Source organism: Hemiscyllium ocellatum, chromosome 10 (genome assembly GCF_020745735.1).
Source record: "Hemiscyllium ocellatum isolate sHemOce1 chromosome 10, sHemOce1.pat.X.cur, whole genome shotgun sequence".
Classification (NCBI taxonomy): domain Eukaryota; kingdom Metazoa; phylum Chordata; class Chondrichthyes; order Orectolobiformes; family Hemiscylliidae; genus Hemiscyllium; species Hemiscyllium ocellatum.
Window position 1 is genome coordinate 97,755,177 of NC_083410.1, and position 26,005 is coordinate 97,781,181.

At 45.3% G+C, this 26,005-nt stretch overlaps 1 protein-coding gene across 3 annotated transcripts in view; it reads left to right on the forward strand.

The window, feature by feature from the left end:
- The window catches only part of slc24a3 (solute carrier family 24 member 3), a 379,752-nt gene that overhangs the window by 309,420 nt on the left and 44,327 nt on the right, over positions 1-26,005 (forward strand). For all 3 annotated transcript variants that reach the window (XM_060831785.1, XM_060831784.1, XM_060831786.1), the window contains one exon: positions 21,681-21,755. In XM_060831785.1, coding sequence (XP_060687768.1) covers positions 21,681-21,755 — 75 coding nt within the window. The remainder of the gene's footprint in view (positions 1-21,680; positions 21,756-26,005) is intronic.

Sequence of the window (26,005 nt, forward strand, 5' to 3'; positions counted from 1 at the left end):
ATCATCAAGGTGCGTCCTACTGTTTATAATTTAAAGTGAGGCGGCCTTTTTTTTTCCTGTTCTCTGCAGTGTGTTTGTCCCTTGCTGTCACATGTACCTAAGTACAGTGAAAAGTTTTGTTTTGCATGCAGTATAGGCAGATCATGCCATACAAAGTGCATTTGGGTAATAGAACAGAGCAAAGAATACAATGTTACAGTTGTAGAGAAGGTGAGCAGAGAGCAAGATAAACTTTAAATCTAAGATTTGAGAGGTCCATTCAGAAGTCTAATAACAGCGGGGAAGAAGCTGTTCTGGAATCTGTTGGTAGACGTGTTTAAGCTTTTGTATCTTCCGCCCGACAGAAGAGATTATAACCGGGGTGGGAGGGGTCTTTGATGATGTCAGCTGCTTTCCCGAGGCAGTGAGAGGTGTAGTTGGAATCAATGGATGGAGGGTTGGCTTGCAGGATGGACTGGGCTAAGTTCACAACTCTCTGTAGTTTCTTATGGTCCTGGGCAGAGCAGTAGCCATACCAAGCCATGATGCATCTGGATAGAACACTTTCGATGGTGCATCTATAAAAATTGGAAAGGGTCCTTATGGACATGCCGAACTTCCATAGCCTCCTGAGGAGGTAGAGGCATTGTGATGCGTTCTTGACCGTAGTGTTGATGTGGGCGGTCCTGGATAGATTGGTGATGATCATCACTCCTAGAAACTTGACTTCTCTTGACATCAAAGTGCAGTGTCACACACTAGATTATATATCAATTGTTACTTAATCATGGTAAGATGTTCTGGTAAAGAGGTGAGCCTATCACATTGGAAGCAGAGTTCCAAAGTGCTTCAGAATCTCTATTTGATCCTTTCCATCTGATGTTTTAGAATGGCCAGTTTGTGAACCTAAAATAGATGTTTTTGAGCTGCCACCCGCAGAGGATTTCTGTGTTTGTGTCGGGGAAACAAGAAAATATACAAAGATAACCTCAAGATATCTGTTACTTCTAAGAGGGTCAATCAATTTTAGTTAATAGAGCAGCTTAAGTTAAGATCTAATCAAATCAGGTTGGCGCAGATTAGTATCTTGGGTCCTTAAACGGGCTAACAGAGTACAAGAACTTCTAAATGTTCACAATTGTCGGAGCCAATCTATTTGTTATGCCAATCAGGTGTGGAAATGTATAAGCAATTTGCAATCATTTTAAGAGGGTTTCAACTCAAATTTTAAAATTGACAATGGCATAATTATCTGCTCATGGGAAAAAAAAGATTAAGCTTCAGATTTATATAATACTGGTGGGGATTTTTATAGAATCCCTACAGTGTGGAAGCAGGCCATTCAGTCCATCAAGTCCACACTGACCCTTTGGAGGGCATCCCACCTAGATCTACTCTGTCCCTATATTTCCCAAGGCTAATCCACCTAACCTACATATCCCTGGACACCAAGGGCAATTTAGCATGGCCAATCCACCTCACCTGCACATCTTTGGACTGCAGGAGGAAATCCACGCAGACACAGGGAGAATGTGCAAACTCCACACTGGTAGCCTCCCAAAGCTGGAATCAAACCGAGGTCCCTGGCACCATGAGGCTGCAGTGCTAACAACTAAGCCACCATGTCACCCTAATTCCTGAAGGTTAATTCATTTGTTGACGCATGATCCTGATGAGTCAGAGTTCTGCGCTGAGTACACTGATGCTATAAGCTTCAAAGTTTCATTTAAAACTCTCTGGAAAAGATCCTAAAATTTTATATGGTATTAATTTGGTTTTCATAGCAAGTAATTTCAAGTAATATCTAAGTCAGACATTATATTATGATATTATTATTTTTATTTTATCTATAATATCCTTTTGCATCTGTATAATTATATGTTTGTAAATAAATTTGATTATTAGTTTTAGCCTGAGTTAGTGGACATAGCACTGCACATAATGTAGGCAACAAAGTTTTGAACTGGGTTTAAATTTAGGCCTTATGCTCGAAACGTCGAATTCTCTATTCCTGAGATGCTGCCTGGCCTGCTGTGCTTTGACCAGCAACACATTTGCAGCTTTAAATTTAGAGGACAGAGAATGGGAGGTCCTTCTAGATAAAAATCATAGCATCATACAGCACAGAAACAGACCCTATGCTGAGTATAATCCCAAACTAAACTAATCCCACCTGTATGCACTTGGCCCAGATCTCTCCAAACATTTCCCATTCATGAGTAATTAATCTTCAAATAATTAAGTTGAAAATAAATGTTTCAGTGACAGATATTTTCTAATCTGTGTTCAGAGATTCACCTCTGGAGCAAGTGAACCCCTGGTCTCCTGGACTAGACATAGGGAGGCTATCACTGAACCACAAGGACATTGTGCGATAGGATTCAGTGATAAAAGGGGTGAAGTAAAATTGGTGATAAGTGAGGGGACGGAAGAGCTCTTTTTAATGGAGTTTCAAGGATTGGAAGCTCAGCTAACAGTAAAATATAAAACAGGTCACTGAGGTTGCAATTCTTCTGATGTTAAGACAGTGGCTTGGAAGTAAAATTTGGATTGAATTGGATAAAATTTCAATTTATCCAAGACTAGATGTTCTCCAAGCTATCTGAGCAGAGAGTCAGTGGAAGCGACAAGAGAGGTGGTGGTGAGGAACAGTTGGATGTCACCAGCAGATCTTTGGAATCTAACCGAATGTTGTTGATGACATTGATATTGTTAAAGACGAAGCATATAAATAAGACTGAGGACCAATCCTTCAAGGAATTCCTAGGCTAAAGAGGCACAAGCAGGTACATCAAAGCTGACTTTTATTTACTTCCTTGTCTCAAATACACTTAAGTATTTTGAATTAAAATTAGTAAGAGACAGCTTTACTTAACGTTTCAGCCTGTGTTACATTCTCCCCATTGAAAGATTCCAGAACACGCTCTCTGTTCTGAACTTTGTCATTGAAAGCTGTTCTCCAGAAGGGAAGAGAAAACACTTCAAAGATGTTCTCTAAACCTCAGTGAAAGAAAAAAAAACCGCCCTCCCTCCCCACTTCTGTTGACTCTTAGAAACCTCAAGCCCAAGACTGACCAATTTGGAGAAGAAGCAGCTGCCATGTTTGCCAGTGGATTGGAGCATCTCCAACAAGCCCTGGTGGATTCCAGGAGCAAGCAGCAAAAGGAGGATGCAGAAATTCAGGCACCCCACTGACCCACCTCACCAAACACGTCCTACCCCACTCCTGTCACAGGGTGTGAGGGTTCGATATTAGATACACAACAGCGAAGGGGAAGCAAGCCATCTTCGATCCCAAGGAACTATCGAAGAGACAAGTAGAGTTAACATGCCAACCCCGTCATTGAGAAATCTTCAAAATATTGGAACCAGACTTCAGAACCATTTGTCCACTCTGCTTATTATTTTTGGTGCTCTAGGTGCTCTTTATTTGGTTGAAAAATAACGAAAAATGTTCTAATACAGTGGGTGAGAATTTTGTCACTATTAGTTGTGTGAGAGCCGTGTCAAATTGCTTTAATAATTTATTGTTTATTCTCCACGTGACTTCTGAGGGGCTGTGCATTGTGGGTACTGGGTGAGTGACCGCAGCGATGGTATGAATGTTGAGGGGGGGAAGCATGTGGATGAGCAGGAGGTTATGGTATAGCATCGAGTTAGTATGGAGAACATGAGGTATGATGAGAGCAGGTAAGGTTGTAGGAAAAGGTCAAGCTGGAATCTCTGTTTCAGAATCAACTTCGACAAAGATAGAGCTGGTCAGTCGAGAGTGATTCCATCATACACTCCTTTCTTGTGTCCTGTAAACAATAGACATGAAGGAGGTAGGCCAACCTGTGCCCACTGCAAGATACCTTTTACCAGGTTGGACCCAGTGAGTTTGAGTAATTGCTTTCTGCCTTTGTAGCTAAAAACCAGCCCTCTATCTCCAGTGAAGTCTGCAACATGATTCAGAGGCCACTCTCTTTTTTGCAACGAAAATTAAAAATGAGCAGAAACCGAAGGGAGCTGTGAAGAGATTTCTTTGCCAATGTTTGATCTTTCCTGCTGTGTGAACAGAGATTCCAGGGGACATTCCTCACACCTCAGTGAGCTGATGATACAACCTCTCACATTAGTGGAACAGATGGGTGTGCTTATAACATTGTAATTGGGTTATTATAGTCATAACACTGTGCTCAGTGTTAGATGTTTCCTGAAGATGTTTATGCTGTTCAAATGATTCCAGAACCTCATTCCAACCTTAGTCTTTCTGCAGCAAAGTTTGCTGTTTCAATTTGAAGCAATTTATCCGAGCCCAATGTTAGGTTAGGGACCACGCTTACCCTATCTCTGTGATCTCCTCTAAACTTGCAAACTTTTGTGATATCAACATTCCTCTAATGCAGGACTCTTTACCATCCTGAACTGACTCACACCATCTCTAGGGGGTTGTGCTTTCAGCCCCCTAAGCCCCCAAGCTCTGGAATTGGGTTCTCAATCTCAATCACTGTCATCCCCGGTGCCAGCCTTCAGCTAGTCTATAATTGGGCAACCCAAATGGACCTCCCATATGGCCATCTCTGTCCTTGCCCAGCTCCACTTACTCTCCAAGATGTAGAGATGGGGAGTCTCTGCCTTATCTTCAAATTCCTCAGTAGCATTTGATTTATCCTAATCAAACATGCACGTTTTCAGTTGACATCCCTGAATTCCCATTGATTCTGCTGAATTATTGCTTGTTCTTTTTGCTCTCTTTGATCTCACTTTTCCTGGTTCTCTCTTTATAAAGTGTTTCACATAGTTTCCTCCCTGCTCTCATTTACCACCTTGTTGTGAGCCTCTCACCCTGTGACACATTGAGCTTTTTTAGTACAACTTAATCACTTGTGATTATCATTTTATCTCAGTAATAGACAGTATTATAAAATACCTTAGTCATGCTGCCATTTGAGCTCCATGTGCTGTAATACTGAGAGTAAATCCAGCTGCTGGTTTTCTCTTACTTTCCAAAGCAAGGGATTTCAATGCTTGGCCACATTCTCGGGCTAACATCATTTAAGGCTCTGCAGCAGTGGTAATAAAACATTGCGCATTAAATGTGGCTCATAAATCAAACCAGTATTTATGGTTTAATGAGTCAAATTTAATGTGACATTTTACAATTTATTTCAAATTCAATCATGTGCAGCCTAGCTCAAAGCACCTGATGCCAAGCTCCGCACAGCACCCCATGTCCAGTGGACAGGCTCAGGCCTGGGCAGTCTGTTGAGTTCCTGATTTGTTGCTGTGAAAGTCAGAGAGAGAGTGGAGCAGAAGAGGTTTGCTGTGTGTACACCGACTGTCCATCTCTGCCTGACAGTGAAAAGAAAGCTCAGTTGAGAAATCTTCAAGGCAGACACACACACACACACACACACACACACACACACACACACACACACACACACACACACACACACACACATATTCTCTCACACACATATACACTAACATCGTACACCCACACACATTCGCACCACACACCCTCACACATTCTCTCACACACATATACACTAACATCATACACCCACATACACATCACACAGCCTCACACATTCTCACACACACACGCATACAATAATAACACACACACACACACACTCACACCACCACCCTCACACGCACACATTCAATAATAACACTCACCCACACACACACACTTGCACCACCACCCTCACACATTCTCACACACATGCATACAATAATAACACTCACCCTCACACACACTTGCACCACACACCCTCGCACATTCTCACACACACACATACAATAATAACACTCACCCATACACACACACTCTCGCACCACACACCCTCGCACATTCTCACACACACATACAATAATAACACTCACCCATACACACACACTCTCGCACCACACACCCTCACACATTCTCACACACACACATACAATAATATCACTCACCCACAGACACTCTGTCACTCACTCACACACACACATACGAATACCACTCACCGACACATACTCACATACACACGCTAGCCCCTGCATACACTCACACCCACACACACTAACACCAACACACTCACACCCACACACGCTAACACCCACATGCACACATACTAATACCCAAAGAACCACACAGACCTGCACCCACACACTCACACCTACATGCAGTATCATCAACACACCCACACACTAACACGCACACCATCACACACTCCTAACAGCACACACACTCACAGCTACACACCCACACACACACTAACACCCACACACACCCACATCTCAGATCTATTGATTCCAATACTATTATATTGAAGTAGACAGTCTGCTTCAGTCATAGAGTTTTGCAGCATGGAAACAGACCCTTCAGTTCATCTCAGCCATGCTGACCAGATATCCCACATTAATCTACTCCCATTGGCCAGCATTTGGCCATATCCCTCTGATCTTACCTATTCATGTACCCATCCAGATGCCTTTTAAATGCTGTAATTGTACCAGCCTTCACCACTTCCTCTGGCAGCTCATTCCATGCATGCGCCCCCCTCTACAGAAAAAAGTTGCACCTTATGTCTCTCTTAAATCTTTCCCCTCTCACCTTAAACCTATGCCCTCTAGTTTTGGACTCCACCAATCCTGAGAAAAAGACCACAGCTATAACCCTCCAGAAGATCACCCCTCAGCCTCCAACGTTCCAGGGAAAACAGCCCCAGCCTATTCAGCCTCACACTATAGCTGAAAGCCTCCTACCCTGGCAACATCCTTGTAAATATTTTCTGAACCCTTTCAAGTTTCACAACATCTTTCCTGTAGCAGGGAGAGCAGAAGTGAATGCAGTATTCCAAAAGTAGTCCATTCATACATCCTCTTCATCCAACTAAAAGCATGAAGCTGCTTCTGCAAGTACCTACATTAGGCTTTTCCTTGATTTATTTCTCATCCTTAACAAAGAAAAGACCATGAGACACTGGGAAGAGGTATAACCCAACCCAGACCTTGCCCCTAAAGGTAATGAGTCGAGGGTGTAGTGTTGGAAGAACACAGCAGGACAGGCAGCATCCCAAGAGCAGGAGAATCAACCTTTCAGACATTAGCCCTTCATCAGGAGAATTGCCATTTCAAGAGGAAGTTCTTGGGATGCTGCCTGACCTGCCGAGCTTTTCCAGCACCACACTCTACTCTGACCTCCAGCATTTGCAGTCCTCACTTTCTCCTAAAGGTGATGACTCTACTGAAGCACCACAAGTGTCCTTGCCCCCTGTTGTACACTTGATCTCATCCACAGAAGGTGAGTATATACCTTCAACATAGAACCACTGAACAGTTACAGCACAAGAGACCATTCAGCCCAACAAGTCCAGCACTGCATTCTGAATCGAAACCACTACTGCATAAAAATGCTTCTCCTCATGTTGCCATTGCTGAAGGTAAGTACAAAGTCCTCAAGCCCAGATAGGACATAGAGTCAGACAGGTAAAAACAATGACTGCAAATGCTGGAAACCAGAGTTTAGATTAGAGTGGTGCTGGAAAAGCACAGCAGTTCAGGCAGCATCCGAGGAGCAGTACAATCGACATTTCGAGAAAAAGCCCTTCATCAGGAATACTGATGGAGTTTAATGGGTATTCCTGATGAAGGGCTTTTGCCCGAAACGTCAATTTTACTGCTTCTCGGATGCTGCCTGAACTGCTGTGCTTTTCCAGCACCACTCTAATCCAAAATAGGGTCAGACAGCATGGAACCAGGCACTTTGTATCAACTCGTATCTGCCAACCAAGATTCCCAAATTGTAATACTGCCATTTGCCTGCGTTTGGCCCATATCCCTCTACATCCTTCCTATTCATGTCTTTTTAAATGCTGCAATTGTACCAGCCTCCATCACTTCCTCTAGTAGCTCATTCCAGACACGCACCATCCTCGGCAGAAAAAAGTTCCCATTACATCCCTTTTAAATCTTTTCCCTCTCACCTTAAATCTATGCCTTCTAGTTTTGGACTCCCCCACCCTTGGAAAAAGACCCTGGCTATTCACCTTATCTCTGACCCTCATGATTTTATTACCTTCAATCTGGCCAACCCGTCAGCCTCCGATACCCTCGAAATGTTTCTAATTCGTGTCCTTATTCATGTGTCTTTTAAACATTGGAACTGAACCTGTATCCACCACTTCCTCTGCAAGATCAATCCGCACGTGAACCCACCCTCTGTGTAAGAACAATGTTGCCCCTCATGTCTTTTTAAAATTTTCTCTCACCGTGAAATATGCCTCCTCGTCTTGAAATCCCCAACTCGAAGGAAAAAACACCTGCCATTCACTTTCTCTATCCCCCTCATGATTTTATAAACCTCAACCTGCTGTGCTCCAGTGAAAAAAAAGGTTTCAGCCTATCATTATAACTCAAACCCTCCATGCCTGGTAACATCCTGGTAAATCTTAATTCTGAACCCTCTCCAAATGGTACCAAAATTGGAGGTGTAGTGGACAGCGAAGAGGGTTACCTCAGATTACCCTGAGATCTTGATCAGATGGGTCAATGGACTGAGAAGTGACAGATGGAGTTTAATTCAGATTATTGCGAGGTGCTGTATTTTGGGAAAGCAAATCTTAGCAGGACTTATACATTTAATGGAAAGATACTAGGGAGTGTTGCTAAACAAAGAGATCTTGGAGTGCAGGTTCATAGTTCCTTGAAAGTAGAGTCGCAGATTGATAAGCTAGTGAAGAAGGCGTTTGGTATGCTTTCCTTCACAGGTCAGAGCATTGAGTACAGAAGTTGGGAGGTCATGTTGCAGTTGTACAGGACGTTGGTTAGGCCACTTTTAGAATATTGCATGCAATTCTGGTCTCCTTCCTATCAGAAGGATGTTGTGAAACTTGAAAGAATTCAGAAAAGATTTTCAAGGATGTTGCCAGGGTTGGAGGATTTGAGCTATAGGGAGAAGCTGAACAGGCTGGGGCAGTTTTCCCTGGAGCATCGAAGGTTGAGGGGTGACCTTATAGAAGTTTATAAAATCATGAGGGGCATGGATAGGGTAAATAGACAATGTCTTTTCCCGGGGATGGGGGAGTCCAGAACTAGAGGGTATAGGTTTAGGGGAAGAGGGGAAAGATATAAAAGGGACCTAAGGGGCAGTGTTTTCACACAGAGGGTGGTGCATGTATGGAATATGCTGCTACAGGAAGTGATGGAGGCTGGTACAATTGCAACATTTAAAAGGCATCTTGAAGGGTATATGAATAGGAAGGGTTTGGAGGGATATGGGCCAGGTGGTGGCAAATGGGACTAGATTATGATTTGGATTGGGATATCTGGTCGGAATGGGCGAGTTGGACCAAAGGGTCTGTTTCCGTGCTGTACATCTCTATGACTCTATAAATTAATAATAACTTGATCTTACGATCTGAGGAGAGGCTCTAAATTTTCAAAGATTAGAAACCAGGATAGGTTAGGAAGCCTTGGGAGTGCAGGGCTGCCTTGGCAGGAGTCCCGGGAACGATGCAACTGAAGATGGGTCACCTGCTGACATCTCCCAGGATTTGTCCACACACCCAGCAGGTACGACCCACTGCCTTCCTCCAGGACTGCTAGCTGAGGTTCCATCATTGACTGGAGACTGGGCAATTCAATTCTTGGTGATCTCCAAATGACTCTACTGTGGAAGACATCGTGTTCCTGCAGATAGTTGCAATCTACCTACAAGCTATCCAGACTGAAGTTTGTCATGCTCCGTTGTTGTTGTAATGAATCATCATGGAAACTCTACAATGCAGAAACAGGCCCTTTGGCCCAACAAGTCCACAGCAACCCTCCGAAGAGTAACCCACTCAGACCCATTCTCCTACTCTATTACTCTACATTTACCCCTGACTAATGCCTCTAACCTACGTATCCCTGAACACTATGGGGCAATTTAGCACGGCCAATCCACCTAACCTGCACATCTTTGGATTGTGGGAGGAAACCAGAGCACCCAGAGGAAACCTACACAGACATGGGGAGAATGTGCAAACTCCACACAGACAGTTGCCCGAGGCTGGAATCAAACCTGGGTGCTGTGAGGCGGCAGTGCTAACCACTGAGCCACTGTGCCACCCCCAATGCCGAGGGTTGGTTAGCTTGCTTGGCTGGACAGCGGGTGAATAATGACAGCAGCGTGGGTTCAATTCCCACAAGAGCCGAGGTCACCATGAAGGATTCTCCTTCTCAACACTCGTCTGAGGCATGGTAACCCTCAGGTTAAACCACCATCAGTCATCTCTCAGTTTCTCTAATGAGAGAGCTGCCCTATGGGTGCATTCACCTGGTGACAGTCGACTGTAAAAGGCTCAGTCTGGAAAATAGCCTGTATCTAGGATGGAAATAACAGCAGACAAGCGATGGTGACAACTGGCATTTTCTCAGTCAGAGTTCTGTAAAGTCTTCTGACAAATCTCACTGCCGGCTACAGCCAATCTGTTTCAGATTCATGACAATTTAAACAGAACAAAGGGATTTTTGCACTGAAAAGACTGTGAAAGTTGGCGTTACTTTTATTTGTAACTCATTCACTTGGACATGTCCCCATGTCTTCCAAAGAAACTGCAGTTATTGCTTTCTGTTGATGTGGTTTGGGGAGGGGATTGGGGGTGGTGGTGGGGGAATTGGAGAGGTGTGGGGGGTGAGGGGTGCTGCTGGCCCCAGTCTCTCTCTCACCTGCTGTTCTTAACTGAGGTGGTGCGGCAGAATCCTTTAGTGACCGATCAGAAATCCGTCAGAAGTGTGCAGTCAATGACTTTCTGCTCTATGTCAGGACTGGGAAAGGGAGCGAGTGAAAGACACGGCATATGGATGAAAAGTCTGGTGTGACTGTCTCCCAGGAGAAAGTGAGGACTGCAGATGCTGGAGATCAGAGCTGAAAATGTGTTGCTGGAAAAGCGCAGCAGGTCAGGCAGCATCCAAGGAACTTTCCTGAAGAAGGGCTCATGCCCAAAACAGCGATTCTCCTGCTCTTTGGATGCTGCCTGACCTGCTGCGCTTTTCCAGCAACACATTTTCAGCTGTGACTGTCTCCCAGCCTGGCATGGCCGTCTCTCGGCCCAGACTGGCCTCCGTGTGGACTTCCACCCTCAAAGGGGAGCCCGGAGCAGTCTGGAGGTTAGATGTGGACTTGGGTTGGAAGGACTATTATTCTCAACTTCCATTTCATTATTTTTCTCATTTCTTTTCCCCTCGAAATTTGTACTTAAGAATCTGTAACTAGGTATCTTTGGAGCTAAGTTGGTGCTGGGAGTGACAATTTGTGAACTTTTCACTGTGATCGTGTGAGTCAACGTGACAATAAAGCTAATTCTGATTCTATAACAGAGGGTCACTGAGTTATTGGTCACATTTGTCATAGAATTCCTACAGTGTGGAAGCTGGTCAGTCGACCCATCGGGTCCACACAACCTCTGAAAATCATCCCACCCAGACCCACCCCCTACCCTATCCCTGTAATTCTGTGTTTCCCACCTGGCCTGCACTTCCCTGGATACTATAGGCAATTTAGCACGGCCAATTCACTTAACTTTTGGACTGTGGGAGGAAACCCACTCACACACGGGGAGAACGTACAAACTCCACGCAGACAATCAAACCCGGGTCCCTGGTGCTGTGAGGCAGCAGTGCTAACCACTGAGCCACCGTGCCATAATTCAATATTCCCAAACATGAGCTGGAAAGGTTCTGATGGGTATTTCCTTCAAACAGATAAAACCTCGGTGCAAACGTATTCATCCTTCCACCACAGAAGCATTCGGAACATCTGGAGAGCAGAGAAATTTCAAACAGGTGGTTCATTCAGCAACTCATTTCACAGAAACGCCAGAGAAAGTTTGAATGGGATGAGCCCGAGTGTGGGCTCAGGGTTTGAGGCGGACAGAGACCAAATGGAGGGAGTCAGCAAACAGTACAGTGCAGAATTACACAGCCAGCCAGCTGCCAATGACTAGAAGGCCATTTCAAGAGGGGGTTTCGAACTGTAGTTCTTAAATATTGTCATTGAGTAACATTTGTGCTTTACAGACATATTAAAATGAACTGTGGAGCCTTTTGTAGTTTACAATATGTTGTAATCTGATGGTTGATTCAGATGATTGAAAGTTACTTTCAACGTTAACTCTTTAAAAGGCTACAATATAATAGTCTGTGTGGTATACTTGCTGACTTTACTGTACATTATACACATTTACAACTGAGAGACCCCATCCCACAGACACAGTGACTGAAGGCAAGGAGGGCACCTTTATCCTGGAATATTGTATATTGTGATGTCAGGCAACATCTCTTAAAGGTACAGGACTGTATGTTCTGGAATCTCTGCCATGATACTACATTCCTTCCCTCCTTTTCACCTTTAAGATTGGGAACCATTTTTCAATAACCTTGCACCTTAGGCATTTTTAGAGTCACAAAGCACGAAAACAGACCCTTCGGTCCAACCAGTCCATGCTGACCATAATCCCAAACTGAACTAGTCCTGCCTGCCTGCGCTAGGCCCATTTCCCTTTAAACGTTTCATATTCATGTATTTATCCAAATCTCTCTCTAAATGTAACCATACACACATCCACCACTTCCTCTGGAAGTTCATTCCGCACAGGAACCACTCTGTGTGTAAAAGAAGTTGACCCTCACGTCTTTTTTAAACCTTTCTTCTCTCACTTTAAAAATATGCCCCTGGTCTTGAAATCCCCCACCCTCGGGAAAAGACACCTGCCGTTCACCTTATCTACACCCCTCATGATTTTACAAACTTCTATAAACTTTTCAAACAATATAGAGGCGAGACTGCATTTCTGGTTGATAAACATCAGAATTCCTCATGGAACTTAATTGCCCTAACTCTCTGGGAACTTTACAAATACTACGCACTGTACAAATATATTGTTAAAAATCACACGACACCAGGTTATAGTCCAACAGGTTTAATTGGAAGCACACTAAAAAGGAAGAACGCCTCATCTTCCGCCTCAGAACACTTCAACCCCAGGGCATCAATGTGGACTTCAACAGCTTCCTCATTTCCCCTTCCCCCACCTCATCCTAGTTTCAAACTTCCAGCTCAGCACTGTCCCCATGACATGTCCGGACTTGTCCGACCTGCCTAGCTCCTTTTCCACCTACCCACTCCACCCTCTCCTCCCTGACCTATCACCTTCAGCCCCTCCCCCACTCACCCATTGTACTCTATGCTACTCTCTCCCCACCCCCACCCTCCCCTAGCTTATCTCTCCACGCTTTCAGGCTCACTGCCTTTATTCCTGATGAAGGGCTTTTGCCCGAAATGTCGATTTCGCTGCTCGTTGGATGCTGCCTGAACTGCTGTGCTCTTCCAGCACCACTGATCCAGAATCTGGTTTCCAGCATCTGCAGTCATTGTTTTTACCTGTTGGACTATAACCTGGTGTTGTGTGATTTTTAACTATGTACACCCCAGTCCAACACCGGCATCTCCAAATCATTACAAATATATTGGTTGAGAGGAGATTTGAAAAGGAGAAAGTGAGGACTGCAGATGCTGGAGGACAGAGTCGAGTGTAGGTGCTGGAAAAGCACAGCAGGTCGGGCAGCATCTGAGGAGCAGGAGATACGACGTTTCAGGCATAAGCCCTTCATCAGGGCTTTCCTGATGAACGGCTTTTGCCCGAAACATCAATTCTTCTGCTTCTCAAATGGTGCCTGACCTGCTGTGCTTTTCCAGCATCCACACTTTGCGATACGGGAGATTTGATAAGAGACATTCAGAATTATGATGGATCTGGACGGGATGGATGGGAAGGAGTTGTTCCCATTAACAGAGGGATCTAGAAACAGAAGACACTGATTTAAAGTGAGTGGCAAAAGAGCCAGAGGTGGCATGAGGAAATTTACTCTTGATGCCATTGGTGCGGATCTAGAACATACTGCCCAGCAGAGAGCACAGTAGAGTTAAAGTCAGTTGTAACTTGCAAAAGCATTATCAGATAATTATCCAGAGAGAAAAGTCTTTGCAAGGCTATGGGGCAAAGTCATGGGATAGATCTAACTGAGTTTCCCATTCAGAACCATAGAATGGTCACATTATGGAAGGAGGCCATTCAGCCCATCACGTCCTTCTTCCAGCATGGACAGGGGGCCAAATTGGGGACAGAGGCATGTGTTTTTCGAAAACTGGTTATACGGGGGAGCAGAAAATATTGGCGGTCTGCTCTATGAACATAAGGGAGACTTTAATTCTGCACATTATATTGGAAAACATATGTGTAGAATGTAAAACCATCAAAATACTAGGCGTTTTTAAAAGATTAAATCTGAAAGCCATCCTTAAAATGTCAAAATTCCAGACCCCTCAATTGAACTCTATGACAAAATCCCAGTGGCACTTGGAAATGAAGAATACACGTTGCTAAATGCCATTAATATAACTGGAAGCCCGAAGGATCTTGTGGTGCAGTGGTAATGTCCCTACCTTTGAGACGGGAGGCCCAGGTTCAAGTCCCACGTGCTCTGGAGGTGCATAATAACAGGCTCATTTAAAAGATGCCTATAAATTACAAGAGTTGTCCACCACATCCCATACCTACTGGGCTTTATTATTCCTGACTCAATGTGTGATCGATAAAAGGAAGTACTGAATATGTATCCCAGAATTCCTTCTGTCAGAAAAACTCCTTTGTTGTTTGATTCCTTGGACAAACTTTATTTTGGCAGCCAAAATTGGGTCGTTGGTTTGGAGGCACAGGGTCCCTCTACTGGTGAGAGAGGACAGATCTCTTAAAATTTCCAAGGGAGTTAAGTCATTGGACTTGTTTTCTTCTCAGTCTGATTCTTTGGTGCTTAAACTGTGATCTAAAATTTTGTAACAATGTGACCTCACAACCAACTCCTCAGAAATACCTGAGGACGTTCCACACAAGGAGAGTCTGAGTGTTTTAGGTCATTGGTTCCTTTCCAGCTCAGGGGAGGTGGCAAATTACGATGTTACTTGGGAGCACTCTCACCTCAGAGTCACAAAATTCTGGACTTAAGCCCACTCCACGTCTTGGATATGGAAGACAGGGCTGTAACAGTAATGCAATACTGCAGGGGTGCTGCATTGTTAGAGGTGTTGTCTTTTGGATGGCAGGTCTATCTGCCTGCTCAGACTTACATGGCTGTATTCCAGAGAAGAGAAATCAGGTTGTGACCAATATATAGCCCTCAACGAGCATCATGGTATACAGCTTCAGTGGTGATCATGTGATGTTACTGTGTGTGGGAACTTGCTGCGGTTCTGCCATTACAGTAGGACTTCTTTTGGGTGCAAAGTGCTTTGAGGCATCCAGTGCTTGTAGAAGGTGTTATAGAAAATGCGGTCTTTCTTTTAGAAACTGGACTCTAACATTAGTCTGTTACTTCCTTGCCAAACGTGCGGGGCTTCTCACAATCTTTTAGCTGGATCTGTAGCTAGTCCTTTGTACTGTCTGCGTAAATGGTGTTCCATTACGTTACCTGGCCCCTAGCACTATGAAAGAACCATCTGAATTCTTTTAAAACCTACGAAAGGTCACGTACAGCCAACTAAAATTTCTCACCGTGAAAGGAGGCAACTGAAGGATGAAGCATTTCATTCAGGATGACAGCAGGAAAGAAAGAGCGACAGGGAGAGGCTGAATAGGCTGGAGCTGTTTTCCCTGGAGCATCAGAGGCTGAGGGGTGATCTTCTCATAAAATCATGAGGGGCTTGGATAGGGTAATTAGACAAGGTCTTTTCCCCAGGGTAGGGGAGTACAAAACTAGAGGGCATAGGTTAAAGGTGAGAGGGGAAAGATATAAAAGGGACTGGAGAGGCAACTTTTTCACGCAGAGGGTGATGCGTGTACGGAATGAGGCAGTTGTGGAGGCTGGACAACATTTAGAAGGTACTTAGATGGGTACATGAATACCAAAGTTTTGGAGGGATATGAGCCCAAGTGCTGGCAATTGGGACTAGATTTATTTAGGATACCTGGTCAGCATGGACAAGTTGGACCGAAGAGTCTGTTTCTATGCTGTTCATCTCTCTGAGTCTATAACAGACGGGAGCATTTGCCCAATTTTTATGCGGGAAAGTGTGGCGAGCTTTGGGGATTGGGATGTTGCATGTTGTACCATTGGATTTGGCAAGGGGAGAGGTGCAGCAAGGGAGGCAGCACTGTCCAGAACAGCCTTTCTATCGTCTGCAGCTGTCGTCGATGCTTTTCGGAAAATGCATGAGGCATTTGTGTTGCAGTGAGATAAGACAATCCTCCCACAGGGATCGCAGAACTACAGTTCAACCATTTCCAAGACATATTATCCCTTTTGTTGGCTTTTGCAGACTGTTTATGACCTTGACGTTCAGTGTTAGTTATCCTCTTGAAACAGAAATGAATCAGACAGCCCCGAAAGAGGCCATTGAGCCCATTGAAGCTGTCTGATCTGTTTGATACCTATCCAATTGACCCCATTCTCCTACTGTCTCCCCAAAGCCCTCCAGTTATTTCCTTTTCAGTTTATATCTGCTTCTTCTGACTTTTTTTTTATTGGTATTAAGATTGCCTTGTAGTTGCCAAATGAAGATTTCAATAATCATTGGAAATGACTGGAATCAGATTTGACTGCAGAATGTTACAAATATATTTTAAGTATGCACTTGCACATAATTATATAATGCAAACCGTTTGAATTACTGAAGAGATATGACATTGCTTTGGGTAATCTAATTTTAAATGTGTTTTGTCCCCCCCATTCAGTTATTACATTTTATGATATCTGTGTGTCACACAATTCCTACTTTTAAACTGGGTTCAGTTCTGAATATGGAGTTATCATCCTGGCTGCTTGCTTGAGAGGAACTATTCTGTTCCCAGTCAGTGAGACACCTGAGAAGATTTTTGTAAAGACTGTTTGTATTAATATCATAGAATATCTACAGTGTGGAAACAGACCTTTCAGCCCAGCAAGTCCACATCAACACATCCAGACCCATTCCCCTACATTTACCCCTGACTAATGCACCTAACACTATGGGCAATTTAGCATGGCCAATTCACCTAACCTGCACATTCTTTGGATTGTGGGAGGAAACCGGACCACACAAAAGAAACCCATGCAGCCACAGGGAGAATGTGCAAACTCCACACAGACAGTCACCCGAGGCCAGAATCGGACCCAGGACCCTGGTGCTGTGAGGCAGCAGTGCTAACCACTGAGCCACCGTGCCGCCCAGTAGGAATGTTTGATTCCCTGCAGTGTGGAAACAGACCCTTTGGCCAAACAAGTCCACACCGACCCTCCGGAGAGTAACCCACCCAGACCCATTCCCCCTGACTAATGCACCTAACACTATGGGCAATTCAGCATGGACAATTCACCTGACCTGCACATCTTTGGATTGTTGAAGGAAACCCACACAGACACAGGGAGAATGCGCAAACTCCACACAGACAGTCACCCAATTGAACCTGGGGTCCCTGGTGCTGTGAGGCAGCAGCGCTAACCACTACGCCACCGTTTGTAACTCTAGAATAGAATGTGAAGACCCAAGTCCCTCATAGCCCTGGAGATAAGGTCTTGCATTGGAATGGTAGTGCTTATGTTCCTCTTTTTTAAGAACCCCTACAGTGTGGAAACAGGCCCTTCGGCCCGACAATTCCACACCGACCCTCCAAAGAGTATCCCATCCAAACCCATGCCCCATTACTCAACTTTTACCCCTGACCTACATATCACTGAACACTGTGGGCAACTTAGCCTAGCCAATCCACCTAACCTGCACATCTTTGGATTGTGGGAGGAAACTGGAGCACCCGGAGGAAACCTACGCAGACACGAGGAGAATGTGCAAACTCCACACAGTCACCAGAGGCTAGAACTGAACCTGGGTCCCTGGTGCTGTGAGGTCGCAGTGCTAACCACTGAGCCACCATGCCATCCCCAGGAGGGTTATGGGCCAGAAGCAGGGAGATGAGACTCATTTAGTTTGGGATTATGGTCGGAGCGAAGGGTCTGTTTCCATGTTGTACACCTCCAAGACTCTAAATCAAGACAGAGGGCAAAATGCAGTGCCCTCCCTGAGGCACGTTTGGAGAGAGGGCATGTATTCGGGCAGGAGGCTGCCAAGTGGGACCTCCACTGATTTTGAAGAGGGGCTGGTGCAAACTGGGTCTGGATTCTCTCGAGTTTTGAAGAATGAGAGATGATCTAATTGAAACCTACAAAATACTTAAAGGCACAGACTGGGTAACTGTGGGTAAGATGTGTCTCCTGCTCTGGAATGAGGAGGCGCAATTTAAAAATTAAGGCAGTGCTCCTTCGGTCTGAGATGGGGAGGAACATTTTTGTTCAAAGCATCAGAATTCTTTAGCGCACAGGGCTGTGGAAGCTCAGTCTTGAATATGTTTAAGGTAGAGTTGAATAGATTTCTGATTTTCAGTGGCGTACAGAGTTATGGGGATAATGTGGATAAGAGGTATTGAAGTTGTTGTGGTTCTGTTCACCGAGCTGGGAATTTGTGTTGCAAACGTTTTGTCCCCTGTCTAGGTGACATCCTCAATGCTTGGGAGCCTGAGCGGCAGCGGCAGAGGCAAACCACTATAAATGCCGGAGGAAACATCACAGAAGCACTTCACAGGAGGCTCCCATGCACTGAGGATGTCACCTAGACAGGGGATGACACGTCTGCAACACAAATTCCCAGCTCGGCGAACAGAACCACAACAATGAGCACCCAAGCTACAAATCTTCTCCCAAAGTTTGAGGTATTGAAGTCCTTGATAGTATTGAATGGCAGGCTGAATGGCCTGCACCAACTCCCATCTCTGCAAGGCCAAGAAGGCTTGTGGATTTCCCTCCACACCATGCCCCCAGTTGAGGCCTTAAGGTGATGAGCCCACGACCCACTGAACAGCTTCACCACTCCCCTGCTAGGATTCACCAGGTGGCCGTGGTCTCAAACGCCCACAGCAGAGGTTCAGCAGAGAACCCGGAACTCATTCCCGCCGACGAGACAGGCAAAGGGTGATCCCTGTTCATGGGAGGCATGGGCCCCGGCATCCTCATTCATCGACTCCATAAACCGCTGAGCTAAGTGATGCCAATGTTACCATGTCGCAAGTCTGTCCTGTCCTGAGTGAAGTCAGCTTGCTTCCCCTCGAATCAGATGCGGGTTTTCATCAGCCCAGAGACTGCTTTGTGGGTAGAGCTGGAGAATTGAGGAATCAATCCGAGCGCTGGTTGAGCAGGACTGAAATCCGTTAGAACAATTTGGGGCCAGCATTGAAATCAATCAAACAGCCTTCATCTCCTCCTGTCATATGTCATTGAACTACTGATGGCAAACCATTCAAAACATTTAGATTTCATTTAGATTAATTTAAGATGCGTCTGGACAGATGTATGAGTAGGTAGGGAGCCAGAGGGATACAGGTCCTTAGGAATTGAGCGATACGTTTAGATGGTGGATTTGGATTGGCTCAAGCTTGGAGGGCCGATGGGCCTGTTCCTGGGCTGTAAATGTTCTTTGTTCTAATGCTGTTGAGTTTTTGAAAGCAACAGGTATTTTATGCAGCATCTGCCCCCCAGTGAGTCGCTAAATTGTTGCTTTGTCAACAGAAAGTTTCCCTTCTGGGAGCATGCTGGGCTTTACATGGGAGTTGAGTGTTTCTCCCCCCTCCCCCCAAGGCAAAATACTGCAAATGCTGGAAATCTAAAACACACAGAGATTGCTGGAGGAGCCCAGCAGGTTGGCAGCAAGTGTGGAGAGAGAAACAGAGTTAACACTACCAATCTGCTCAGAACCTGATGCTAGAGACAAATAACTTGCAGGTGCTGGAATCCAGAGTAGACAGGCAGGAAGCTGGAAGAATACAGCAAGCCAGGCAGCAACATGGCGGGGAGGGGGCTGGAGAAGTCGGAAACCCAGGCCTGCTGAGTTTCTCCAGCAATTTCTATGCTTGTTTTACTGCCTGCCAGAGTGACTGTAGAGAACCTTATTTTCAATATGGCGAATGCTCCCTGGTCTCAATCATTATTCATTTCCTCTGACAGAGCTACCAGCAATCGGAAATCGAGTGGGGCGTGTGACACAATTTCAATGGTTTACGACTGTTACAGTGTCGGAAAACGTACCAATTCCGAGGACAAAAATCAATCACTTCAGGATTGTTTGCAGTGTCACCCTACATCTGCTGCTCACACCCACTCCAGTAATTTCCAAGAGGATTCCTGTTAAAATCCGACAACTGAATGGTGCAACACAAGTCATTACCCACACAGGGGCTTTTAGATATGGGCAGCCAATTCTGGTCTTTTTAGCAACTTTTTTTTAATTTCAAAAATATACTTTATTCATAAAATAATTTGATGGTCTGTACAGTTGGTCATGCCATACATATGGGAGGAAAAAGTGAGGTCTGCAGATGCTGGACATCAGAGCTGAAAATGTGTTGCTGGAAAAGCGCAGCAGGTCAGGCAGCATCCAAGGAGCAGGAGATTCAACGTTTCGGGCATGTTTCCTGATGAAGGGCTTATGCCCGAAACGTCGAATTTCCTGTTCCTTGGATGCTGCCTGACCTGCTGCGCTTTTCCAGCAACACATTTTCAGCATGCCATACATATGTAAACATTTACATACACAGATCAGAATTTCTCATTTTTATATACAAGTCTGTATATTTTTCAATCATATGCCCATATAATTTAGCTGAGGCGTCAGCAGAGCCCAAATGACTGCATGGGCCCCCTGTTCTTCTTTAGGCAGGCAGATGTTACACGATGGTCTTTCCCCACCGCGCCTTGGCGGCAGCTGCCCTAAGCTTCAGTGCATCCCTCAACACGTAGTCCTGGACCTTGGAATGTGCCAGTCTGCAACACTCAGTCGGGGTCAACTCCTTTAGCTGGAAGAGCAACAGGGGTGGACAAAGTTAACAATCCCACAACAGCAGGTTATAGTCCAACAGATTTAATTGGAAGCACTAGCTTTCGGAGCGACGCTCCTTCATCAGGTGATCCTGGAGAATAACATTGGAAGACACAGAATTTATAGCAAAAATTTACAGCGTGATGTAACTGAAATTATACATTGAAAATGACCAGGTTTGTTTGTTAAGACTCTCATCTTTTAGAATGACCATGTTGGTTTCAGTTCTTTCATGTGTAAATTGCAAACTTGAGAATGTAACCTTTAAAAAACAGTTTTGCAATTTACATTTGAAAGAACTGAAACCAACATGGCCATTCTAAAAGATGACAGTCTTAACAAACAACCCAGGTCATTTTCAATATATAATTTCAGTTACATCACACTGTAAACTTTTGCTATGAATTCTGCATGTTACAATCTTATTCTCCACAACCACCTGATGAAGGAGCGTCGCTCCGAAAGCTAGAGGTTCCAATTAAACCTGTTGGACTATAACTTGGTATTGTCTGATTTTTAACTTTCCAATGACAGAGTTAGACTGCACTGATTTTACCTTGAATCCAACTTTAGGTGTAACTCACAGACATAACAACGAGTGTGTTTAGGCTTTCTCCACTTAAGAAGGTGTTACATGTCATCTTACAGGCAATTCTGTTCAAGAACATGAGTGCCATGCTACTCAGCAAACCACCTTGTGTTATCCCAGTTCAGGGAGCCATTGCTTACAGTGTTGAGATTTGACTTGTTTGGACAGTAAGTAACATGTTCTTTCTGCTGTATCTGCTGACAGGTTGTGCCATTGACGTGGTGGTCATTGATCAGAGATTCCACTTACTACACCTTATCGGTGATGGCGCTCATTTTGGTAAGAATATCATTGGGTTTTGTCTCAAAAGGTGGGAAATGTGTCAGGAGATGCTTCCGAGCATTGGGAGGGAAGTGGGATATAACCAGGTAAGAAGGGGCTGTCCTGTCTCCAGTCTCCTGGATCAATAACTACAGATCTTTAAGCACTCAGCGTGGGGCTGTATCTCCCTTCAATTAACCATGTACATTAACTGGTTGATTTGACTTGATTTATTGTATGTACCGAAGTGCAGTGACAAGTTTTGTTTTGCGCACTGTGTGGGCAGCAACAAAGAGCAGAGGGTGCTCAGACAGAGTGAGGTACACAAGGTTACACAGGAAATACACAAAGGAAGTTCGACATTTGATTTGAGTTTAGGGAGGTTCAATCAGTAGTCTAATAATTGTAGGGAAGAAGCTGGTCTTGAACCTGTTGGTGCGTGTGTTCAGGCTTCTGTATCTTCTGTATCAGCAGGTCAGGCAGCATCTGAGGAGCAGGAGAATGGACATCTCAGGTATTAGCCCGAGGATGAAGTGCTTATGCCCGAAACGTCGACTCTACAGCTCCTCGGATGCTGCCTGACCTGCTGTGCTTTTCCAGCACCACACTCCCGACTCTGAAATCCAGCATCTGCAGTCCTCACTTTCTCCTTCTGCCTGATGGAAGACGTTGTGGGAGAGCATTACCGGGGTGGGAGGGGTCTTTGATGGTGTTGGCAGCCCTTCTGCGGTAGCGAGACTTGTAGATGGAGACCATGGGTAGGAGGTTGGCTTGCGAGATGGTCTGGGCTGTGGACACAACCTTCTGCAGTGTCTTCTGGTCCTGGGCAAAGCAGTTGCCATATCAAGCCATTATGTACCCAGAAAGGAGGTTTTCTATGGTGCATCTGTAAACGTTGGCAAGAGTGCTTATGGACATGTCGATTTTCCTCAGCCTCCTCAGGGAGTGGGGAATATCCCGTCTCATTCCTGACTTGTTCCTTGTAGATGAGGGACAGGCTTTGAGGTGTCAGGAGGGGAGTTACCTGCTGCAGGGTTCCCAGCCTCTGACCTGCTCTTATGGTCATTATAATATTATGGCTAGGCTTGACCAGTTTCAGGTTGATGGTAACCCGCAGGGAGTTGACTGTGTGGGATTCAGTGATGGTAATGCCTTTAAATTGTCAAGGCGCAGTAGTTTGACTCTTTCTTGCTGGAGATGGTGATTACCTGGCATTTATTGACATGAATATTACATGTCACTTGTCAGCACAAGCCTCGCAGTGGCTCAATGGTTAGCACTGCTGCTTCACAACGCCAGGGACCTGGATTCGATTCCCACCTTGGGTGACTGACTGTGTGGAGTTTGCATATTCTCCCATGTCTGCTTGGGTTTCCTCCGGGTGCTGTGGTTTCCTCCCACAGTCCAACAATGTGCAGGTTAGTTGGATTGGCTAGGTTACATTGCCCACAGTGTTCAGGGAAATGTGGATTTGGTGAGGGGGAATGGGTCTGGGTGGGATGCTCTATGGAGGGTCGGTGTGGACTTGTTGGGCCAAATTGCCTGTTTCCACACTGTACGATCTAAGCCTGGCTATTGTCCTGAACTTATTGTATTGGAACATGGACTGCTTCAGTGAGGAGTCGTGAATGGTGTTGAACATTGTGCAGTTGTTGATGAACATCCCCATTTCTGACCTCATGATCGAGGGAAGGTCATTGATGAAGCAGCTGAAGATGGTTGGGCCTAGGGAGTTATTCTGAGGAACTTCTGCAGAGATATCCTGGAGCTGAGATGACTGACCTCCAACAACCAAATCCATCTTCCAAAGTGCCAGTTATGAATCTGACCCCAACCAGTGGAGACCTTGATCTTGATGCCCATCAATTCCGGTTTCGCTCAGGCCCTTCATGCCACACTTGATGTCAAGGGCTGTCATTCTCACCTCACTCTCACTCTGCAATTCATCTCTTTTGAACCAAAGCTGAGACTGGCAGCTGAGTGACCATGGTGGAACCCAAACTGGGCGTCACTGGGTAGATTATTGCTCTGCTTGACACCAGCCCCGACAAAGCGGCCCGCTGGGTTGGCATCACATCCTGGTGACGTAGGCCCAACCATCCGTTCAGCACCCACTGCCTCCACCACTGATACTCAGTAGCAGCAGTGTGTACCATCTACAAGATGCACTCCAGAAATCGACCGCAGCTCCTCAGACAGCACCTTCCAAACCCACGACCACCTCCGCCTGGAAGGGCAAGGGCAGCAGATCCATGGGAACGCTACCACCATTGGGTGGCACAGTGGTTAGCACTGGTTCAATTCCCATCTCAGGCGACTGTGTGAAGTTTGCACGTTCTCCCCGTGTCAGTGTGGGTTTTGTCCGGGTGCTCCGGTTTCCTCCCACAGTCCAAAAATGTGCAGGTTAGGTGAATTGGCCATGCTAAATTGCCCGTAGTGTTAGGTGAAGGGATAAATGTAGGGGAATGGGTCTGGGTGGGTTGCTCTTGGAGGGTCGGTGTGGACTTGTTGGGCTGAAGGGCCTGTTTCCACACTGTAAGTAATTTAATCTAATCTAATCTGCGGGTTCCCCTCCACATCACTCACCATCCTGACTTGGAAATATCTCACCGTTCCTTGACTGTCGCTGGGTTGAAATCCTGGAGTTCCCTCCCTCAGGACATTGCGGGTCCACCTACAGCGGGTGAACTGCAGTGGTTCAAGAAGGCAGCTCACCACCACCTTCTCAAGGGGCAACTAGGGATGGGCAATAAATGCTGGGCCCAGTCAGCGATGCCCACATCCCACGAGTGAATAAATAATACGAGTGCCAGGATAATGGTAGACAAACTAGATAAACCTCTTCTACCCAGCAATTACCCAGCCAGTTCATGTTATCTGTTGCAAAGATTGACAGAGAATTTTACAAGACGAATGCTTGACCAATAGGGCAAGTTTTGAGGGATGTCCGAAATGAGGAAAGTGATGCGGAGACAGTGAGATTGAAGAAGGTAGTTCCAGAGCTCAGGAGCTGGGCAGCTGAAGGCAAGACAACCAGTGCTGGATTAATTCACGTGAGGGATATCTATGAAGCCAGAATTGGGTCAAGGGTTGTGGGACTGGAGGAGGTTACAAGAGAATGGAGGCCTGAGAGGAAAGCAGCTGCAGCCAATTTGGCACCCAGTGTTGGTCAGCAAGCACAGAGGGGAATGTGTGAATGGGACTTCACTTGTGCTATGATACAGACTGCAGCATTTCCATCTGCAGGGTTAGATTGGGAGGGCCTCAGCTGGAAGTCAGGCATGAAGGCCGCAAGGCTGTGGCTGAAGGCTTTGGCAGCAGATCAGCTCAGACAGCGTCAGGGAAGTAAGGGACTCGGAAACTCTGATTTCACAATCTTCTACAGCACCTGCCAAACCCGTTGAAAGATCTACAAAAGCACAGGAGCTGAAGGGGTTAAAAGCTCAAATTTGTTGAATGCACCCTGGAGTTTCAGTGCCATCTGGTGGTTATTCTCCATGTCTGCAAGATTGTTCTGTTGTTGCTGGAAATTGGGGGCTCATTCATTTTGTTAGCTTTCAATCCTGACTGCACTGTTGGAGATCAGTCTCAACACAGGAATGATTGACAGTTCCTCAGCTGATCTATAACGGTGAACATGCTGCATCTTAATCATGCCTTCCCCACACTGAAGAATAGAATATGCTACGAACTGACATAAAAGAATCATTGCCTATTGATGTCTTTACTCAGAAAAAGGTCTAGTTTTCCGTGAGGAAGCGAAAATCATGCGCTCTTAAATGCTTTCAACTGAAAATATATTTGAGGTCCTTATAAAAGTATTCAAGTACAGCAGGAGGCCATTTCAGTCCCTCTGGGCTCTGAGCTAGATTATAGCTGATCCACAATTCAACGCCATTTACTCTGCTTTGCTCCATATCTCTTGATATTGTCAGTTACCCGAAATTCTGTTGATAGCCCAGCCTGTTCCCCCAAGATGCAAAGCCTTTTGTGGGAGAGAATTCTGAATTTCCACTGTCCATTTGTGTGATTATGTGCTTCCTAGGCTTACCCTTGAATGACCTACCGTCAGAATTAAGTAGTATTTTCCTAATTCCTGATATCCCCAGTCAGAAGAAGTAGTAGTTTTTTTTTTGAAGGTATAAAATCATGTTCTATACCCCTCAATGTTCATGTGGTCAAGAAAATAAAAGCCATATTTGCGAACCTGTGTCCTTGACAGCTAATCCTCTGAACCCTGATATAGTCCTTCAGTTTTTTAACATTCC